We start from the raw sequence: 13046 nt of genomic DNA on the forward strand, positions 1-13046 counted from the left end.
GTCCCAAAAGACTTGCTTTCTCTCGTATGACATCGAGAATAATTTCTCTCTATATTTATACAAACTTCTTTTTGTACTAAAAACACAGGATGTTTATCTTTAAACTCAAACCAAATACATTTTCAAACAGTTCGTGGTAACGAACTACGTATATAAGAAGCGACCCGGCTCAATAGTAAAAAAAACTCTAAAAACAGAATTTTGATACTAATAGGTACATCAAAAAATCAAATTTTTATGCTGATTTTAAATATATAAGTTTCATTAAATTTAGACTTACTCATCAAAAGTTACGAGCCTGAGAAAATTTGCCTTGTTTTTACAAATAAAGAGAAACACCCCCTAAAAATTATAGGATCTTAACAAAAACCACACCATCTTATTCGGCGTATCAGATAAACCTACTGTCCAAGTTTCAAGCTCCTATCTACAATAATGTGGAACTTAATATTATTTGCCGGAAGACCGATCACGGGTGCGTGTTTATTTGTTTGATTGTTTCTCTGTTTTTTTTTCCTCAGGGATGATCGTGTCGACCAAGTGGTCTTAGAATATCACAGGAGGGTTCATTCTATCGGAAATTAAACATTCTAGTGCCCTTTTTAAGTAACCCGAAAAATTGGAGGGCATCTGGGACCCCTCCCAAAATTTTGAGATAGCCATTTTGTTCAACATAGTCGAAAACATAATAACTATGTTTTTGGGGCTGACCTACTCCTCCACAGTCCCCGGGGGAGGGGTAGCAAGTTACAAACTGATCAAATATATCTCTCTTATTCTTTTTAAAATTGTTTTCAAGAATCTTCTTAGATTTTAATGTCCTTGTTTATTTGTCTTTTTTTATGTTGTAATTTCAGCTTTGTCTTTCATGTTTCTCTACTATCTTTGTTTCTACTTATTTCTATCATTATAAGTACTATCAGTTTTTTTCACTGTATGCTGGTGTTTATTCTTCCATATCTTCATTTCATATGTATTGTTTAATTTTCGGTATTGTTTGTGGTTCTTTTAGTGCTCTATTACTACGTTGTACAGCCCATAACAAGCAAAGCTTCTTGGGCCGAATAACTTTTTACGTTTGTAATAGTCTTTTAGCATTAATTAAATAAAAAAACTATTTTTTTTACCTGAAAGTAAGGGGCAAAATTAAAACTAAAAACGAACAGAAATTACTCCGTATTTGAAATGGGTTGTCCCCTCCTCAACACTTCGCTCTTTACGCTAAAGTTTGTAGTTGTTTTAAAAAGTGGAATTGTGGGAAAGACTCAAACTTTAGCGTAAAGAGCGAGGGATTGCGGAGGGGACAACTCAGTTGTGCCTCTGGTGGCACAAGAGGAACCAAGATCTAAGGTAAGGATAATTATAGAGAAAGGAAGTAAAAAACTTAAAAAGGAGGCTTCCCGATAAAATACGCCGTAAAATTTATATGCCTAAGTATCCGTGGACCGATGAAGCCAGTATATAAAGAAACATTTTATAGTACAGTTTTTCCTCGGAACGGATGTGTGTTTATTTGTGCTTTCTTATTATTATATTTACTATATCTTTACTATATATTATATCATTATATCTTACTATCAGATTCAGCATATGAAAGAACCCTGCAATAATGCAGTATTTAGCTCCCATCGACTATAATGTGAAATTTTTCCTTTTTTCTGTCAGAAGAAAGCTCACAGGTGTGTGTTTATTTGTTGTTGTGTGTCTTTTATTTCTCATTGGTGATCAAATTAAACCAGTGGTCCTAAAAGATCAAGAGAGGGCAGTTAAAACGAATATTCTTGTTTGTTCTCTATAGTAGACCAGAAAAAAAACAATATTTTCTGGAAACGAAACTTTAAAACTTCTCAGATTTTAAAGGAGCAACATCAAATTTTAAAGGCTATTATTGCAATATCAAAAAAAAATATCTTAGTTCCCAGAGCTTAGTGTTTCTGAACTTGTTTGATCTGAACCACAATAACCGAAAACAAGAAGCATTGCTCCACAAAAAAAACAACATAGTCAATAAGACATCGTATTTATTCTTATAATTTTTATTGTCAATAATAGTGTAAAAATATATTCATCACAATCTATAAAAGGGAGATCTCTTAATATTTTGGCCCGTAGGCTGGGGCCTTGTATGCGGGAGAGGGATATGCAGGTGCATGGTATGCTGGCACTTTGTAAGCAGGGGCTGGGTATGCTGGTGTCTTGTATGCTGGTGCTGGGTAAGAGGGTTTGTATGCTGGCTTGTAGTCATATTTAGCTTCACCGGAATATTGAACATCAGCAACATATCCGGCATAATCATCAGCAGTGTAGGTAACAGTCTGAACACGGCCATCTGGAAGTAGAGTCTGGTAGCTGCCTTTTACGTAGCCATTACCATCTGAGCTTTCTTGGTGGCTGTAGTCATTGTATGTGTAGTCATCTTTCACTGCCCAAGCGAAGTCATAGGGGGCTGGGGCGTACTAAAATATAAGAAAATCTAATAAGTTAATTAGCTGAGGAACCACTATTCCAATTAATTTTTGGCGCAGGGGAGGGGAAATCCTAAGTTATAAATTGTCTCCATAGGGGGAAGGCAAAGGCCAAAAATATTCTAGGCACTTTCAATATCACTCCCTGTTTTGGATATTTAGCATTATAATCTTAAAGTTCTATACTTAGGCATTCCCCCTCTTTGCCCCTTCAAACGAATGTTCTTCGTAGATATAAGATTTTACTCTTACTTTCAAGCTAAAGACAAATATGAAGATTGCTTTAGAGCTGAAACATTAAACAACACCCAACAGATAGTTTTAGAGAATTATGATTAAATGATAGTTTCCTTTTGCTAGAAATCCATAATCTACGATTTTATTAAGAATCAACAACATAAAATAAAGCAAAAACAGATGAAGTTCGTACCGTTGCCTTGAATGTTTTATGATGACTGTGTTTTGTTTTTCTGTTTTATTTTCCTATTTTAGCTTTGCTTGTTTTTGTCCGTTTCCTTTGAAGAAAAAAGGAACTGCAAACATAAAGAACGTTAAACCGCCATTTTTGTATCTCATCTCTTCATATCTTTGGGTTTTAAATCTTCTTCAGGTGTTCTTTAATCACTTTTATTATCAGTTGAGGATTCCATCCGGAGTGGTTGCCCACTTTCTACGACTTTTTGCTTTACATTTTAATTTCTTTCCTGCCTCTCGTCTTTATTTTTACTGTCATGAAGGCTATAAACTTAAACAAAAAAGGAAATCATTAGCAAATATAATTGAAAACTCACATCAGTTTTGTATGATGGCTTGTAATCGGGCTTATAACCAGAGTAGCCTGCTGGTTTAGGGTACTGAGGGGCAGCAACAGACAAGGCAACAAAAGTAGCTATGATAAGAGCCTGAAAATTAAAAATGCTTTAAAAAGACAAAATTCATCCTCAATCTAGATAAAAAACAACAACAACAATTCCTATTTAGGACAAAAGTCAAAAAGAAAAGGATGTTACGTATTGAAGTGGGAATATATTTTTGGGTGCTTTGTGGAATTTAAACATTTTAAATACTTATTTTAACAATTTAATTTTTTTCATACTTCCAGGAATCTGTATTTTTAATGTTTTACAAAGCTCTTGTCAAAAGTCACAACTTGTCACAAGTGAAAACTAACAAATTTACATATAGAAGAAAGCAAACAATAGCCAATAGAAATTTCAAAATTTAAAGGCCAAAAACTTAAAATAGTCGATTTTTTATTTGCTTTTTTACTTTGTTGCTTTTTTGTTGCAGAAAATAAAATGATTTTACTATTATCATTAAGATAGAAAATTACTTAATTTAAATTTGAATTTAACTATGCAAAGTCTCGGATATGAATTTCTTTTCATAATTTGCCGTACCATGCCTAATCAGAAATCAAAGATAAATAGATTTCCCTTAGAATTTTAGCTTGTGATAAAATACCATAATATACGGTAAAAACCAAATAATAATTACAATATTATAATAGAAAAAAATTAACATTATTTCTACAACGTCAATTTATTAATATTACAAATATTTTGGTAGATTTGATGGGAAAAGTATAAAGTTAATTCAAAAGTGGTTAGATAAATTTAATTGTAAAAATATATTCCAAATTCAAGATACTTCTATCCTTTTAAGCTACCCTCGAGCACCCTCAAGCTACCTTATAACTGATTCTCACTAATTGTGGTAAGGCTCTGCTGTTATATCCTGCGAAGCTTTCAATCTCATTTCTTCCCAAAAAATTCCAATTCTGCATCACCAAAGCTTGTTATTAAAAGAAACAAGAATATAAAAGAAGAAAAAATATAATTATAATATATATAATTTGTTATAATATAAATATAATAGTTACTTACTATATACTTATTAAATATATAATATAAATATAATAGAATATAATTTGTTATTAAAAGAAGCAAGAATATAACATATAAAAGAATTATATATTATGCAAGCCATCCGGGTGAAAAATAGCTAAAAAATGTAAAAAATAGCCAATTAGCCAAATAGCCAAATAGCCAAAATATTACCTAAAAATAGCCAAATAGCCAAATCCAAAAAAAAAATGAAAAAAAGGATCCTCACAGTGCCTTCAGTGTGGATTATAGCATTTTTGTAGTTCAGTACGAAAATCGCTTAGTGATTGCAAAATGTGTGTTTTCTGAAAACTAAGCATTGTAAAGTCAAATTTAGATCTTTGAAATAATCCTAAATTGCAAAAAAAGATTCGTGACTCCAACTGGTGTTTCCTTAGAAAGGCTATCAATAACCCTTAAACTTTCCTTTAACGCTTTAAGCTTTTCATAGCCTTTAGAATAAATGACCTAACATTAAATCCTCTGTTAACCTAGATCCAACAAGATGTTGGAATTGAAGGTGATAGGAAACCCTAAAAAATCCAGGATAAGTTTTATCACTTTCATGAACACTGAGGAAAAAAAAAATATTTTTCAAGAAGGCCACTGGAGGAAGCATAGAAATGTCACAAAAATTTTGTAAGGATATATTTAGGGTTAGTACAAATTAAATTTGCTTTTATAGCAGGTACAAGTTTGAAAAATGAATCGAATATATTTAATTAGTAACAAGTCTTTTTATCTTCCTTACAAGAAATCAATGGTACTGCTGCTACTATTCCTCGTTGCACCACAAAGCCATCTAAGGCCAACACAACGCAACCGTTTCTGCTACTTGGGTATATTTACCTCCAGTGCCTTAGCTCATGAATAGCCTCGTGACAAGGAGGTTTGAATGGCATACCCCATAATTTTCAAGCTTGGTTTTGTCCATTGAGCAAGCACTCTTAGTAATATAATACCATTACTACTCCTTCTGCAGAAACAATGGACTACAAAAGACAGGTTTACAATGAAGCACAATAAATCTTAAAATTTTACAGTAATAAAAGTTATTCTCAGTAAACGATAAAAATAAAAGTGGAAAAATCCGATAGATCTGGAAACGAAATTGCTTCAATGCTGTATTTATAACTCTGCTTTTTGTTTTTCTTTATGCCAACTCAATTAATTGATTAATATTAAACTAGATTTATATTAGTAAACAAATAATGTAGATTTATTTTAATCTATAACACAGAAGTTAAGCATTTTAAGAGATATTTTTGAAAATTAATTATTTTGTGTTATTTGTTGACAAATCTTTCACAATTTTTTTCATTGACATAAAAAGCAATACATGTGTAGAAATATGTTTAAATTTCTACTTTTTTATATTTTTACTCAACTTAGAGGAGAAGGGGGATTAGTGCCTGGTCTTGCCTTCCCCTTATGGATGCCCAAACTGCTGAATATTAGTATGTACACATTCTCTTACCTTCATATTTATATTCAGGTTTTATCTTGACCACTAGTGTTTCAAATTGCAAGTTGAAAACTGATACAAGAATTCACTGTGTTAGAATATTTATATATTTTGGATGTTTAAGACCAACGCCCTTTTCAAGCACATTCAAGCACTGTACATTTTGTCATAACATTTGACCAAAATATTAGGAACTATATTACCCACCGTAAAAATCAAAGGGCATTGCTGGTGGAACGTGTTATATCGAGACCCAAAATCAAAAATCAATTTGTGCACAAAACAAATGAACTTGAACCTACCAGACTGTGTGATGGATTGTAGATCTGTTTATAGGCAATTTACCACCAGGGGCCTATTTTGCTATTGGGCAGAGATGGGAACTGCCCCTCAGACCCCAGTTTGCCTCCTGAAATTTAGTGTTTTCAAAAATCTTGTCGAAACTAAAATAGGCCTACATAATTAAAGCATCCACAGAATATTTATTTTTATTTGAATTTGGAAAATTAGCTCCAACTGTTGAAATTGCGCCCCGCTCGCCATACTAAATACCTCAATTTTTTTTGCTAATGCGAAACAAAACTAGGGTCGTCTACGGAAGTCGATAACAATACTTTTAAATGCCTAAAATAAATATATTATATTTCAGAATTCTGGTTCGTAGTTACGAGTGATAATAGTAAGAAACTTGGAGAATTTTGAAAATGATGAAAAAATGTAAAAATGATGAAAATGATGAAAAAATGTATAATTATAAAAATCGTAGCTTCAAATGAATTGAGAGAAAACGGGTCTTTTAATTTTGTTCTGACCAAACTTCAAATAAATTCAGTTTGAAGCATAATAAATGAAAATATAAAATAAACAGGTTTCAATTTAATAAATTGTGCTTTAAATTGCAGTTTGAAATAATTTTAAACAATTATTTAAACTGCTTTTTATTACGATTTATTCTCTTACATTAATCAAACAGTTTGTGGTAATGAACATTTTGTAAGGAGTGACTCGGGCGAATACTAACCGAAAGTTAAAAAAAACCTTATAACAATCAATACAGCCATAGAATTGGCTTCTTATACTGAAAATGAAATGAAAAATCAAGTATTTTTTTAAACCAAAAGTAAGCAGTAATTAAGGATTAAAACGTAAAACGAACAGCAATTACTACGTATACGAGAAGTGTCTCCCCCACTTCAAAACCTCGTCCTTTACGCTAAACTTCGAATGTTGTCCCACTTTTTAAAAAATGAATCCTGAATCACAAAGGCTGTTCAATTATAATTAAAAGCTCTTCAAAGGCTACTAAAAAGAACTTCAATGTAAACAGCGATGTATCGACGATGTAACCATCCTCATATTCGTAATAATTTCTGTTTGTTATAAGTTTTAATGTTACTTCTTACTTTCAGTTGAAAAAGCTTGTGTTTTTCTTACGTAATTTCTGATATTGTTTTAAAAATAATGCTGAGAAATTGAGCTCCCACTCTATGCAAACCTCCTTCCCCCTAGAAGAATTTCCCCGTGATAAGATCTTCCCAGGTACCCCCTCCCTTCCACCAGAAAATACCCCCTTAAAAATCTATATTTTTTATTAACCAATACTATATGTAAGCAGTGGACAAAGTTCATTACTTGAAAAGCTTCACCCGGAGACTTTGAGATGTTAAGTCATCCCCAAAGATATAGTTATTAGATTTATTGACTTTTCTGAAAAAGATATCTTAAGGTTTTGATTCAGTGACTTATGAGAAAAAATGTGTGTGGGCTACCTGCCTTCAAATATTTTTCGTTACTTAAAAAGGGCACTACCACTTTTGATATTCGATCAAACGAGCCCTCTCCCGATATTTTACGACTACTGGTTAGAAATGATCTTCCCCGGGATAAAAAAAAATAAACACGCATCCGCGATCAAACATCTCCGTGAAAATCTCCTCACAAAAGGAAAACCTCCAAAGAATGTTCCTCCAGCTAAAAATTCTTCCACTGGGAAATTACCTCGGACAATTCCATCCTCGCTGCAATTTAGCCCCAGAAAAATCCCTGCATACAATTCCGCCTGAAAAATACTCTTTAACTTACTTTCATTTGAAGAAAGATTTGTTCTTGTTTAACTTCTGATCCTTTTTAAGGCAAGGGGGAATTTCCCTATGGGGGAAATACCACCCAGGGACCGCCCTATTTTTGCCACAGCGAATTTCTCATGGAGAATATTTCCTGGTTATATTTGCCCCATGGAGAATTTATCCCGTGGGAAACCCCTCCCGACGTGAAAATACCTTGATAAGTCCTGCTCTGCTGAATTTTTTCCTTGGATGATACCCCCAAATCATCTCCAAATGCAAAGTGGGGTCGCCAACAGCAAAGTAAGACAAGTAAAATGAATTTCTTATACAATTTTTGACCGTGTAAAATTTCATGCAAAGCCAACCTTGTAAAAATCTCCCAGGGTAAAATTTTTCCTGGAAAGCTCTCTGCCAAAAAATTCCATCCCAATCAGAAATTTTTCCGTATAAAAACCATCCCCATAAAATCTCCCACCTCTCCTGAAAATTGTTGGTATGCTACTCCAAAACAAATACTATATGCAAACAATGGGCAATTTTCATAACTTCTGGCCCTTTCTCCAGTTTTTTTTTGGGGTGGGGAGGGAGAGTCACTCCAAAGACAAGATGATTGTACCTTTTAGCTATATTGAACCAAAAGGATATCAGATGACTTTTGGGGATATAAGGGTGCTAGAGGGGGCTAATTACCCTACAATTTTTTGGTCAGGAGTTTTGAAATGAGCACCAAAGCTTTTAATTTCTGTTCGAATGAGCGTTCTCACAATAGAATTTTCTCAAAGAGCATTGGTTCTATGCAATAACCCCTTGGAAAAAAATTAAACAAAATACACACACAAATAAAGACGAATGCGTGATCTTTCTTCTGGCAAAAAAATAAAAATAAATAAATATAAAATTCCACAGTTTTGCAGATAGGAGCCTAAACCCTCTACAGTAGGGTTCTCTAATAGGCTGAATCTGATAGTATAATTTTTGTTAAGCTTTTTATACTTATAGGGGTGTTTCTCATTTTTTTTTTTGAAAATCAGGCATTTTTTTTTTCAGTCTCATAGTCTTTGACGGGTAACACCAACCTAAAAATACATACAAATAACCACGCATGCTTGATCTTTCTTCTGGTAAAAAAAAAAAAAAAAAAAAAAAAAAAAAAAAAAAAAAAAAAAAAAAAAAAAAAAAAAAAAAAACATTATTTTGCAGATAGGAACCTAAAACCTCTACAGTACGGTTCTCTAATAGGCTGAATCTGATAGTATGATTTTTTTTTATTAAGATTTTCTGATTTATAGGGGTGTTTCTCTTTTTTTATAAAAATCAGACAGATTTTTTCAGGCTCATGGCCTGTGAGCCAAAATAAAACACACATTAATTAAAAAACGTTCAAAAATTAAATAATAAAAAAAGGCGTTGTCCCACACGCCTTTTTACGATAAAGTTTGACTCTTTGTCAAAGTTCTACTTTTTACAACAATAAAAAACTTTATATTAATTTTTTTGGATAAATGGCTTTCTTATAGTTTTGATCGGACAATTTTGATAAAAAAAAGGTGGGGGAGGAGGCTGAGTCGCCCTCACAATTTTGGTTACTTAAAAATGCAACTAGAACGGTTTATAGTTTTTACGAACGTTTTTATTAGTAATAAATATACCTAACTTACGAATTAACTTACGTAAAGAAATTCTATATTTGTATATTTTTGCTACGTATATGAGGGGGTTTGCCCCCTCGTCAATAGCTCACTTTTTACACTAAAGCTCGAATTTCGTCCCAATTCTTTAAGAATGACCCTGGATCACAAAGGCCGTAGAATAAACAGTTGAAATTACTAAAAATACTTTAGCTTAAAGAGCAATATATTGGGGAGAAGACGAACACCCTTATATACGTAATATTTTATGTTTGTTACAAATTTTAATGGTCCTCCTTACATCCAGTTGAAAAAACTTTTTTAATTATTTTTTCATTGTTTTTTTTTAAATAATGCACGAAAATCCTGCACCCCCTTCATGGAAATTCTTTTCTCTCATGATAAATTCCTCTATGGAAAAATCCTCCCACATAGCCTCCTCCCCCGACCCACTAGTATCGCAACACAAAAAAGTTCCCCTGAAAATATCTGTACGCTTCCCAATAACTTTTACTATATGTAAACAATGGTCAAAGTTTGAAACTCGCATCCCCTCCCAGGGGGACTGTGGGGATTAAGTCATCCTCAAAGACACAGTTATTGGATTTTCTTACTATGCTGAACAAAATGGCTATCTCATAATTTTGATCCGGTGACTTTGGGAAAAAATGAGCGTGGGAGGAGGACTAGTTGCCCGCAAATTTTTAGGTCAACTAAAAAGGGCACTATAACTTTTAGTTTATGTTAAAATGAGCCTTCTCACGACATTCTCGGACCACTGGGTCGATACAATCACCTCTTAAAAAAACAAACAAACAAATAAACACACATCCGTGTTCTATCTTCTGGCAAAAAATACAAAATTCCACATTTTTGTAGATAGGAGCTTGAAACTTTTACAGTAGGGTTTTCTGATAGACTGAATTTGATGGTGTGATTTTCGTTAAGATTGTATGACATTTAGGAGGTGTTTCCCCTTATTTTCTAAAATAAGACAATTTTTCTCAGGCTCGTAACTTTTGATGGGTAAGACTTAATGAAACTTATATATTTAAAATCAGCATTAAAATGCGTTTCTTTGATGTAAATATTGTTATCAAAGTTCCGTTTTTTATAGTTTTGGTTGGTATTGAGCCGGGTCGCTCCTTACTATATTTCATTACCACGGACTGTTTGATCTACTGATATCAAAATTCAGCTTTTTTAGGGTTTTTGTCAGTAGTTTGCCGCGTCACTCCTTACTTACAGTTCATTAACATGAACTATTTAAATAAAAAACAATTCTACCAAAAGTAAAGAGCAATATTAAAACTTGAAATGAACGAAAATTATTCCGTAACATAAGGGGGGCTTTTGTCTCGAAACCCATTCTCTTCACAAAGTGTTTTAAGAGCTTTCAAAAAAGGTTCTGACTCTAATTACATTGCCCTTGTGTTTCAGGAATTCTTCTTTTAGAAAGATCGAGACAAAAGATCATAGTTTAGCGTCAAGAGTAGAGTATTGAGGAGGGACAGCATCCCTCTCATACACAGAGTAGTTTCTGCTCGTTTTAGGTTTTAATATTGATCCTTACTTTTTAGTACCAAAACTTTTTCTTTTCCATTTAATATCTGGTCGTTTTTCAAGTAATCACCGGAAATCCACCCCTCTTCGAGAAAAATTTCCCCACGAAAAATTCTGCCGTAACATGTTCTTCCAAAGTATAATTCTTCCCTTGCAAAATTACCCATAGATAATTTCATTCTTGCTGTGCATCCCCCCCCCCCAAAAAAAATACAATTCCACCGGAAAAATATTTCTTAGCATACTTTCATTCGAAGAATGACTTGTCTTCCTTTAATTACCGATCCTTCTTGAGTTAATGGGGGAATACGCCCAACTTTTAAATATTTCCCGAAAATCAACCTCCCCCTCCCTCCAATGGAATGTTGCTCCCGTAGAAAATTACCCATGTAGAATTTCTCTTGGTGATAAATCAGCCATTGAGAATATGTCCCGTAAGAGATCCCCTCTCCCACATAAAAATCCCCCAGAGAATTCTGACTCTGCTGGAAAAATTCTCCTGGATAATTTTCCTAAAGCATATCTGCATGCAAAGTGGGGTTGCCAACGAGAAAGTAAGACAAACAAAACGGATTTCAGACACAAATTCTGGAAAACTCCCCCAGTTTAAAATTCCTCTTGGAAAGTTAACCCCCAAAAACTTCCATTCCAGTGGGAAATTTCTCCCGTAGAAAATCCATCCCCAGAAAATCTCCCCTCCCCTGAAAAATGTTGGCACACTTTTTTTTATACCAAATACTAAGTGTAAACAACGGATAAATTTTATAATGTGTGGCCCTTACTCCAGTGGACTTCAATCAGGTGACTTGTGCGGAAAACAGACACGGGAGGAGGGCTAACTAGTTGCCAACCACAACACAAATAAACACGCATCTGGGATCTCTCTTCTGACCAAAATATACAAAATTCTAAATTTTTGTAGATCGGAGCTTGAAATGTTTTCTGATACACTGAATCTGAAGGTGCGATTTTTGTTAGTGTCCTTTAACTTTCAGCGAGTGTTTCCTCCCTTTTTGGAAATCAGCCAAATTTTTTCAGGCTCGTAGCCTTTGATGGGTAAAACTAAACTTAATGAAACTTAAATATTTGGAACTAGCATAATAAGCCCATTTTTTTATATGCCTATTGATATCAAATTTGTTTTTTTTCTTTTACTTTCGCTTACTATTACACCGCATCGCTCTTAATTTCAATGCAGTTCCACGATTTTGATGATTTAATCAATTATTCAATTGTTTAATCAATAGAAAGAGTTATAATCTAAAATCATTTTTCTTTTTTTTTCAGCTAAGACTGTATTTAAATAAGAAGTTTGGAAAGGAAAAAACCAAAGTCTTAATTTCAGTTAAATGTAAAAACCACAAAACGCTTACGGTATACCCATGTCATGATTGTGTAAAGACCATTAAACAATTAGCTTTTGCAAAAGGGTTTTTTGTCACAAGTAACTTATAATAATAGCCTGCAAAAATTGATTATTTTTATGTTTAAGGGGGGTAAGGACAAGAACATCTGATGCACTCACAGGGTTAATCCTTATTTAGGATTTTTAACATTTATAATCTTTAACTCTGAACTCAGGCATTCGCTCTCTCTACTCATTAAAACAAATATTCTTTTTAAACAATGGATTTATTCATACTTTCATTCTAAAAACTAACATAAATATTATGATACAGTTGCAGGAAAAGAAATAGATGAAAATTAAAATGTTTGTGATACCTTGGATGTGAAGTAAGATTTTTTTGTGAGGAAGAATTAATGACAATACTAAAAGGATTAAAAATAATAATGCTCTAGATGCTGATAGTGTGGTAAATGAGTTTCTGAAATATGGTGTCACCTTTAGATATTGCATGTTGATGACATATTTTACCAGAAATTAAAAAAAATGAATATGCTTTAGACTTTATGAACAACAAACAAAATTAAACTATATTAATAAGAAAATTGAAACTATTTTGGATTGTAAA

At 33.0% G+C, this 13046-nt stretch overlaps 1 protein-coding gene across 1 annotated transcript; it reads right to left on the reverse strand.

Moving 5' to 3' along the window:
* Window positions 1–2004: 2004 nt before the first annotated feature.
* On the reverse strand, window positions 2005–5968 carry LOC136040397 (cuticle protein 7-like). The gene is made up of 3 exons (XM_065724671.1): window positions 5829–5968; window positions 3257–3367; window positions 2005–2456 (listed from the first exon to the last, which is right to left on the reverse strand). The coding sequence occupies exons 1-3, from the start codon at window positions 5832–5834 to the stop codon at window positions 2094–2096; spliced, it is 480 nt and encodes a 159-aa protein (XP_065580743.1). The 5' UTR covers window positions 5835–5968; the 3' UTR covers window positions 2005–2093.
* Between the last annotated feature and the right edge of the window lie 7078 nt (window positions 5969–13046).

This window comes from Artemia franciscana, chromosome 20, assembly GCF_032884065.1.
Source record: "Artemia franciscana chromosome 20, ASM3288406v1, whole genome shotgun sequence".
Taxonomy (NCBI): domain Eukaryota; kingdom Metazoa; phylum Arthropoda; class Branchiopoda; order Anostraca; family Artemiidae; genus Artemia; species Artemia franciscana.

What these genes read in the sequence shown, in the direction of transcription:
- LOC136040397 (XM_065724671.1), bottom strand. An exon ending in AGCCATCATACAAAACTGAT is followed by an intron (nt 2,457 to 3,256) that starts GTGAGTTTTCAA and finishes CTTATATTTTAG; the next exon opens with TACGCCCCAGCCCCCTATGA.